The sequence below is a fragment of the Pangasianodon hypophthalmus genome, chromosome 16 (genome assembly GCF_027358585.1).
Source record: "Pangasianodon hypophthalmus isolate fPanHyp1 chromosome 16, fPanHyp1.pri, whole genome shotgun sequence".
NCBI lineage: Eukaryota > Metazoa > Chordata > Actinopteri > Siluriformes > Pangasiidae > Pangasianodon > Pangasianodon hypophthalmus.
In genome coordinates, this window is record NC_069725.1 from 2,257,947 (window position 1) to 2,267,946 (window position 10,000).

At 35.0% G+C, this 10,000-nt stretch overlaps 1 protein-coding gene across 2 annotated transcripts in view; it reads left to right on the top strand.

Annotated features, from left to right (window-relative positions):
• LOC113545627 (suppressor of cytokine signaling 2-like) overlaps nt 1-7,733 on the top strand; it is a 9,313-nt gene extending 1,580 nt beyond the window's left edge. For both annotated transcript variants that reach the window (XM_053240998.1, XM_026945053.3), the window contains 2 exons: nt 701-954; nt 3,469-7,733. In XM_053240998.1, the coding sequence (XP_053096973.1) occupies nt 708-954; nt 3,469-3,956 (735 nt within the window). In that variant the 5' untranslated portion in view covers nt 701-707 and the 3' untranslated portion in view covers nt 3,957-7,733. The remainder of the gene's footprint in view (nt 1-700; nt 955-3,468) is intronic.
• The last annotated feature ends 2,267 nt before the right edge of the window (nt 7,734-10,000 follow it).

The window sequence follows — 10,000 nt, forward strand, 5'->3', positions numbered from 1 at the left end:
ATCTATAGAACAAAAACAAAATTAGACACAGTAGGAATACAATCCTGTTTATGAAATACCTTATGAACAGGAGTTTATATTTTAAATAATAAATAAAAAGGAAATAAAAAGGATAAAACAACTGCAGCCTTTAGCAAAGTAATATTAAATATGCAATTTTTAGCAATATAATAAACTAATAAATAAAACTATATAAAAGTATACACATTGTGTTATACAGTATGTATGTATGTATGTATCAAACAATATGGTGCTTTAAATATGTATATAAATGAATAAATGTACAACAATATACACAATATACATTTTGAAACAAATGTGAACTCTAACATTAAATACGAAATGAATTCAAACAAAACAAAAGAAAGGTAATAAAAGCCAGCATTGATAACTGATCTGCTATCAGATCTCTGATTTACAACGATGTTTGTCATCACGTTCATTACAGATTTCTAACAAGTGTGCGTGAAGCAGAATGACAGGCATGTAGATGTTATCACGTCCTGGATTTCCTGTTTCTTTTGATGGATTAGACTTTTGGCACGGATCCTCAAAGCACAACTCATCTGTTCGAAAACTTACGTCTAGCCTTTAGCAGGAAAGTCTCTGACGATTCAGGGTCCTGTGCCAAGCTGAACACATGGACGTGGTTTATTCGCTTTTTTAATGCTCATATTTTCTCCTTTTAAAACCGCTGCAGATTTTGGATGGGGCACACACAGTGCGTCTCCAAGTCAGCAGAGAGCGAAGCGTGCGTGGCCCAGAGTGGAAGCTGCAGGCTCGATGAGCTCCGTGCCGAGCCGCCCGGGACTCCTGCAATCAACCAGGACCTCGTTCCTGAAAAACCTGAGAGTGGAATACGAGTACAGGAGCACAGGCTGGAGCCGAACCGAGTGGATTCATCTGAGGAAGCCCAGAGATTACAGAATGCTATGACGCACCTTCACGAGTCGGGTGAGTGAGAGGACAGTTAACCCCTAAAATCCCAAATTATTATTCAGTTGTTCATTCCAAAGCATTTTATTAAATTACTACACTGAATTTATACATCTAGGAAAGATGTGTAGATGGGAGAGTGAGGAATGTTAATCTGGAGCCTACAGAAGGGCCCACGTGACTTTAAGGGGTTAAATAGATTATATTTAATCTACTAAATCTCTTAAAATCGCCTCGATTTCATTTATCAAGCTTTTTTTTGAACGTTAACTGCTTCAGGAACTCTTTCAGAGGAATAAAATTCCTATTTGTCTTCAATAAAGTGCACACAGTGCTAGTGTTATAACACTTTATTGCTGTTGAAGTCTGGATTGTGATTGGTCAGAAGGTGTTGATTAATTGTCTATAACAGCAGCTCTGACAGTAGCGCAGGTTAATATTAATGCACTCGTTGTAATACGTTATCGTTTCTATAGTAACAGCTCATTCAGTGTGACTTAGACGGCGTACAGCAGACGCTCCACATTAAAGGATTAAAAATAATCATTAATGTCATGTTTTCTGTAACATTTCGTAACATTCATGGAAGGAGTCTCCAGTGTCAGAGGTGAAGCTGTAACTTTACGTTTACTGACATCTTCAGGACAGAGGAGTCTTTTTCATTTTATTGTTGAGGTTTCTCGGTAACATGACAAGCTGCGTTTTGTTTCGTTTTTTTTTCCCCTCTTTTTTTAAACTTCAAGAGATAAAAAGTACGTGTTGTTCTTTAGTAAATAAAAATTGTAATTGATGGCAAATCGCTGCAGTATAAGAGGAATAAAACAACCAAAAGGGGCGTGTTGTTATAGAAAAATAACAGCTTCAGCTGTATAGTGACTCTGCTTCATCACACCATCCTGTCGTTGATTATTTTACTATAACAGCACAACATGGAGTGTTTTATTCCTTACATAAACATTATAGTGCCATGTGTCTAATTTTTTTTTTTTTTTTTTGGCTTGCCATTTTTATTATTATTATTATTAGTGTTGCATTCACTATGAGTTCTATCTATCTATCTATCTATCTATAAATACTCATAAAATACAGTTAGTATTAGTATTAGTAGTTTATTGTAGAGTGATATTTTATGCACATATCTTACTTTTTTCCATTTTAACATTTATGATAATGCAATGATTAATATGTTATTACTATAATATAATATAATATCAATGTTATTAATTTTAATATGATAAAATGAATAATAAGATAAATTGTTGTTATAATAAAACATTACTTATTTTATTTACTTTGTCTTAGATGTTTTAACTTGAAGTAAATTGCAAATGGAAAAGTTTTATTGATGAGAGTTTTTCACTAAATTATTCCTTTTATAAAACATAATAGACTGTTGCATTGTAATAGACACTCATCGTCTCATTTTTTTATTACTGGGAGATAATTATTATAAGTAAGCACTTTATCTTGGTCAGGGTCACGGTACATCTGAAGTCTATCTCAGGAAGCCTAGCCTAGGGGATAACTGCTCTCTTAAAGGAAGTGAAGCTTTATCACGGTCGATCCGGAGACTATCCTGGGAATACTGAGCACGAGGCGGGAATACACACTGAACAGGCACCAGTTCATCACAGTGCACCATGCACCTTCACACACATACCTCTTAGCCAATCCAACCACCAGCGTGTTTTTAGGAGGTGGGAGGAAACCGGAGAACCCGGAGGAAACCCGGGACATGGGGAGAACATGTGAGGCAGGAACGCTACCCACTGAGTCATTTCCAATTCTCCCAACAGTATTATTACCTTTATTAAAATCAATACTGTTAGTATACTGAATTTACAGAAGCCAATTTCTGTCTCTTAAAAATATGTATATTGTCTCATAATTATGAGACACCAACTAATAATTTCAAGCCAATAAGCTATAATTATGAGATTCATAATAATTGAGATGTTAAGTAATAATTATGAGATGCTAATCATAACTATGATATAGTAAGCAATAATTATGAGATAACAAGCCATAATTGTGAGCTAATGTCATAGTTTTGAGATACAAATCATAAGTCATAGATTTGAGATACAGTCATAATTATGAGATAACAAGTTATAGTTTTGAGATACTGTCTTATTTTAGAGCCGTGCCGTCTAAGAGATAAGAGAAGAGTAGACCTGCCTGTGTAAACACACTCCTTCCAACAATACCTCAAAATTATGACTCATAATGATGACTTTTTTAGTGTATCTTGAATTTATGACTTGTTACATCATACCTATAATTTTCTTTGATTTACTCTGTTGAACCTACGAGATAGTATTTCAATATTATGATTTATTTTGTCATAATGTTGACTTCGTATCCAGGATTTTTTTAAGTTTTGGAAATGGGCTTCCACAGAATCTCTCTTTTTAACAAACGGATAATAATCATTGCTTTTTTTTTCTGTTTCAAACAAGTTGATTTTAGTGAGGCGTGTTAGAATAATCCCCTTATTCAACGTCTGGCTGTCCCATTTTTCCCGTTTCGCAGGCTGGTACTGGGGCTCAATAACCGCAGGTGAGGCTAAGCAGCTTCTGAACGAGGCTCTGGACGGTTCCTTCCTCGTGAGAGACAGCTCGAACCCGGGTTACCTCCTCACCCTGTCCGTGAAAACCGAGCTCGGGCCTACGCACCTGCGCATCGAGTACTCGAACGGTCACTTCGGCTTCGACTCTGTAGTGATGGCTCGGCCTCATCTCCGCCAGTTTAAGGGAGCGGTGGACTTGGTGCAGTATTACACTCTGGCTTATCGCAGGCAGGCGACTCGCCGAGAGCTCAGCACGGATCACGATACGCTTCCGACTGCAACGACGGAAAACACACTGCAGCTGAAACTCACTAAACCCCTGCACAAGGCAGCGCCCAGTTTACAGCACCTGTGTCGTGTAGTTATAAACCAACATTCTCACGATCACAGAGATTTACCTTTACCCGAAAGGATGAAAGACTTCCTGCGGGAATATCCGTTCGTACTCTAGACTGTCCTCAGTATTCAGTATTCCATTTTATTCAATATTTCAATATTTCCTGATATAATCAGTCAAATTCGGGCTTCCCCCTTCTTATGAATTTTTAGTAACAGACACAATAAATCATCACAACCTGATCTCACACAGCATCCATATATATTGGATTTGTTGTAATTGTAGTTGTGTGTAATTTATCTACAATCACTAACCCCGCCCCCTTACCCAAACCTCAACCACTCAGAGCTTTACATACGAACTGTATCACGAATCATGAGTTCTTCCAAATCAAACTAGAAATCGAATTTCTGTGATGTTTTTCAAAGCCATCATTTTAAATCATTATAAATCCTCTGTTAAATTATTGTTGATGTTATCGTGATGTTGGATTTAAAAAATGACCTGTTTACCCGTAGCAGCATTTTGTCCATAAATGAAGCACGGCAGTGTGTCGTTTGGGGATTAATGTCGATGATACGTCTAGCGTATCCATGTCTCTTGGCCACAGTAGTAATGTTGTGCATGTTATATAGTTGGTATAGTCTGATTTTTGGCAGCTGTATGGGAATATAGTCAAAACAATACAGAAATACAATTTCATTGTTTTTATTTTCACCCATTTTACAAAATTCCGGCATATTACAAGCGACACACTCCATCAATGTAATCATTTTTCTTTCTGTGTCCCATATAGCATAATGCTCATGATATAACTGCCCTTATCATGGTACACCAATACATCAATATCATCACAGCAATGTCATGTTTAGAATCAGCTTCATAGATTTAATTGGATTTTCTTACTTGAGTATTAGTGAAAATATTCATCTAAGAACAAGTTCAAGTAAAGAATCAGAAATAAAGAAATGTGCGCCTTTAATCACTGATTTTTTTGTTTCCTGAATTGGAAATTAGCCGCCCTTTTGAAACGAGGAACATTAGCAAACAAAAAAACTAGCTAACAACAGTTAATAGTTCTGAAAAACTAAACAAAAAATGGGTGACAAATGAAAGGAAAAATCTAAATAATGTAAGGAGGTTTTCTTTTTTGGGCCAAAACGAGTTGCCAGAACAATGTATCACCGACTCGACCGCACTGGAGAGACGAACGCCGATCTTCCAAAAGATATCGCATCAGTTGGTTTTAATGTGGGTGGGATCATCCAGGAAAAGACCACACCAATCAGGATAGAAACGTTTCATCGTAGGATAAAGGTATAGAATTGATTCGCAATGACTCTTCCCTCTAATGTGGATATCTGGAGCTACACCATATGAGCAAAAATTAATTAAATAAATGTCTCCTACATTATAACAGAGCCACCGGTTTATACTTCCTTTCATTTGTCACCCATCTGTAGCCTGTGTGCTAATAGCTGTCTGTCATGATAGAAGATAGATACTAGATAAATGATACTAGATTAACACAAAATGTTCACAGATCAGTAGATATCAGGGCGTATGATATTTGTATTAGATTTGAAGGAGACTTCTTGGTGTGGAAATGTGTAACTTTAGAAACAAATTCATGAAGAAATTCACCTTCACCTCTCTGTTCATGTTGTCCCTGCTTAAAGCTTTACATATATATCACTTTTACTGTAGAGTAGGTGTGTAATGCAACGACTTCATTTGTATCTGACTCTACATTTGTATCTATATCGCTACGTGTTTAGTGCGCCAGACTTAAAGCCAAAGTGGGCGTGGCCTAAACTGGACAGGTTTTTCTTTTCTTTCTTTTTGAATTGAATATGAATCCGATCAGAAACATGGAAAACACTAGAAAGAAAGCCATGATGTAGAAAGGTCTGCAGTGTCAGCATGATGTGTGAATTCTGGCTCTGACAGTTCCTCAACCTCAGCTACATCACTCCAGTTCATAATTGGTCTCAGCTCACGCAGTTATTATTTTCGTTCGTACCTGCCTGTGACATTTTCTAAAGAATTTAGCTGGCTTTATATATCAAAATATAAACAAACTATTAGCCTAATTTAAATCACTGCAACCCTGACCAGGCAGTTACTAAGGATGAATGAATAAACGTGGTCTTTGTTAAGTCTGGTTTCTTTTATTCTACTTGTGATTCGTCGTTACTTTTTTACGATCGCAAGTCTTTTGTAGAAAATTTATCAACTACATGCGTGGATGTCCTGTCAACTGGTCACGCTGTTTCCATACAGTCCCTCTTTTCATAAATATTCTAGACAAGGCTTGTGAACATGAAGTAACTACGAATCACATGTCGACTCAGTAAGTGTTACGAATATACTGGCTTTTCTTTTTGTCATATATGTACTAATTTTTGTGAGATGTTGATGCTTTACTTGTCCTGCAAGCTTCATATTTGCCCACTCGCTCATAAAAAACTTCCACTCAAGCAACTTTTTTTGTTGTATCCCAGTCTTGATGACACTTTCTGGCAAGAGTTCTAAAAAAAAAAATGAACAGTGCTCCTACTATTCATATCAGTATTTGTATCTATTTAGAAGATATTATCTGTTCATTCTGAATATTGGGTTACATCTCGACTGTAGAAGAACCCGGATGTTTTGAAATGTAGTGAGTAAAAGTCATAAGTGAAAGAAAAACCTCAGTGAAGTACAGATACTTGAAAAAGTACAGTAATGAAGTATTTGTACAGCAGCAGTTTTTTACTTCACACCTCTGCAGCGCTGACAACGTTGTTATGCAAATACATTTAAATGACATCTTTTTTTTTTTATCTTCAGTTGATTGAAACTGTTTTTCAGTTGCATAAGTGTGACCTGATTTTAACTGAAAAGATCAGGTGTTTCGACTTCAAAGAAAAACAACGAGATATTTATCAGATACCTGGGAACATTTAAAGCAGGTTTAACCGCTTGTATTAATAGAGTCTCCGAGAACGTGGTTTTTAATTTTTGGTAAAACAGAACGTCACAAGTAAGGAAAGGAAAATGGAAAAATGTCACTCATGATGGGTGAAACTGAAATGTGAGATAGCACCAAACATTTCCAGTAGTTATTGGAATTCTGGATCTTTTCAGTGAGTCGAATCATTTGACTCGACTCACCAGTACGAGTCGATTCCCAAACGGTTCATTTGACCAGTGAGAGTTCTTCTCTCCCTATCTACGGCTAAAATTATTTACTAAAACCTTACTCTACATTCTAATGAGTAATCATTAGTTTGTGTTGTAGTTTGTAAAATGTAATTAAATAATTGTTAGCCTAAATCAGTAAAGCGCTACAGATGTGTCTTGTTATACAAACACATAAGAAACTCTGCATTAATGTTATTGTGCTGCTGTGTCTGTGCTTTATTGTAAAGATTTATTATCATTTATACTTTCGTAATAAACATGCCCTATACACACAGCTGCGAATCAAGCACATGACTCACCAATTCACGCAAACGAAGAGCTCGGATGTTGAAAAGAGGTTTCCATGGAAGCATTTAAGTGATTACTGAAGATGAATGAAAGTATGAGTAATGGCATTGACATCGACAAAAAAAGACAGAAAGGAAGGAAAGAAGGAAGAGAGAAATCAACGTTCACCTCAGAGAGTCATATTAAAGAGTCGATTCATTTGCAAATGACACATCACTAGTTAAGCTCTTTTATAAATCAGCTGTCACATAAAGCAGCACTTTCCATAACGGCAATTAAACGGTCTGAGGCGACGTTTTTGGATGCAGCAATACATCACCACGTTGTTAGGTTACTGTTAAATATTAACGACATAATAAAGGCTTAAATGTCCTGTAGTTGAGAAGAATAAAATATCATTAGGCAAAATTATTATAAAAGAATTATACATAGCTTTTTTCCTACAGATTGCTCCTTATCTTTCAAGTGTTTTTCTGCTGCCATTTTTGTACAGACTGCCACACACACACACACACACACACACACACAGAATTATATGTAGTTATACTGAATGTATAATAGTGAAGGATAAATGAATACTGCCTTCAGAAATCAGAAACCTAGGTAGGCAGCAGTTTTTGGGACACATCTATTATCCAAGTAGTGTATAAATATATATATATATATACAGTACTGTGCAAAAGTCTTAGGCAGATGCAAAGAAATGTTGTAGAGCAAAGATGCCTTCAAAAATAATGAAACTAAATGTTTCTACACTTAAAAAAATACTATAAAGAGCAGTAAACAGTAATAAATGAAACAAAGTCAATATTTGGTGTGACAATCCTTCACTTTAAATTAAAAAGCAGTATCTGAGGTGCAGTGTGTGCAGTTTTGTAAGGAAATGAGCTGGAAGTGTTACTGAGCATCTTGCAGAAGCAGCCACAGTTCTTCTGGAGACTTTGACTGTCGACTCGCTTCTTATTTCTGCAGCGAAACCCAGCAGCCTTCATTCTGTTTTTATCTGAAAAGTGTCTCTTATGGAATCTGCTGCTTTCTTTACTGACATACAAACATTTTTCTGTAACATTTCATTTTGTGCTGGAAAACTAATGTTTGGAATCTAAAATGTTTTTGTACTGAATCAATAATGTAGAAGTTAGAAAATAAACATCTATAACAAAGTTTGTACTAAAAAAAATAGGATGCCTAAGACTTTTGCACAGTACTGTACATATAAAATTATACATTTACACACACATTTAACATGTATTTACATTTAACAGCAAACATGTTTCAACTTCTGTCCTCAAACTGCAAAAAAGCGAATTCAAGTAAGAACATGTGATATGAATAACTGACATGTGAAAATAAGAGAATAATAAAATAATAAAATGTATATTCATTTGAAAATAAAGGAATCATGTTGGGAAAAAATCAGATACTAAAAATAACACGTAAATGTACTACATGTGAAAAACATTGAATCATCTGGAAAGATTCACATGTGAAAATAAAACCACATGCATTCCATGTGAAAAAATTACACGTGGGGAAAAAAACAAGCCTTACGTGTGAAAAATGAACAAACGTGTGCAAATACAGTCATGGGAAAAGAAAGTCAATATGAGTACATAGTGAAATCTGTTGTGTTTTTTTTTTTTTGTTGTCACCTGAGGTAATGTGTTTGTTTATAGAAGTTGATGAAGACCATATAATTGTTAATTAGGCCCTGATAACTAAAAACATAGAAATGAAGTGTACTTTCTTTTCGCCATGACTGTAAATGCATCATATATATATAATTAGGCCAAAAAAAAACATGCGCTACATGTGAAAGAAAGATTTAGCATTTAAAAATGAATGAATCATGCAGAAAGAATATAAGCTTTGAAAAATAACAACACGTGCACTACATGTGAGAAAAATAAATTACATGCAAATATTAATTAATCATGTGGAAAAATATCACTTGAAAAATACAACCTCATAGATACTATAAATGATCATGTGGGGGAAAAAATCACATGACCTACATGTGAAAAATTTACGTATGGAAATAAATGAACCATGTGAAACAAGAAAACATATAGAAAATAAACCCACATGACCCACATGTGAAGAACTAACACATGGAAATAAATGAACCATGTGGAAAGAATCATGTGTGAAAACTAAAAAAAAAAACATGATCCACATGTGAAAAAAAAGTGAAATTACCAGAATCGGGAAAAAAATCACACGTGAAATAATAAATTCTTTAAAAAAACATGCCGTATGTATAGAAATTAATGAATCATGTAAGGGAAAAAATCACATAAAGAAAATAAAATCACGTGCATGTGAAAAGTCCACGTGTGAAACATAACATGTGAAGTGTGTAAGAACCACACGTGTAAAATTCACGTGAGAAAGATTCTGTAAAATCCTTCACATCTGACGTTCAAACTTCGAAGTAAAATTGCTTCACTAAAAATCATTCACTTTTTAATTTAACTGTTCATTCTTTTTCTGTAATTTTACAGTATTTGGTTAAAATATTTATTACACATTTAAAAAAAAAAAGCAGTGGTAAAAACAGATAAATAGTGCACATAAATAGTGTGTATATATAATATTTGTTTAACAAAAATGTCTAATTTAACTGAATTTAAAGTGAAACCCCTTTATTTCAGGGTTTTTGACTTGTCCCTGTGGAGGAACTC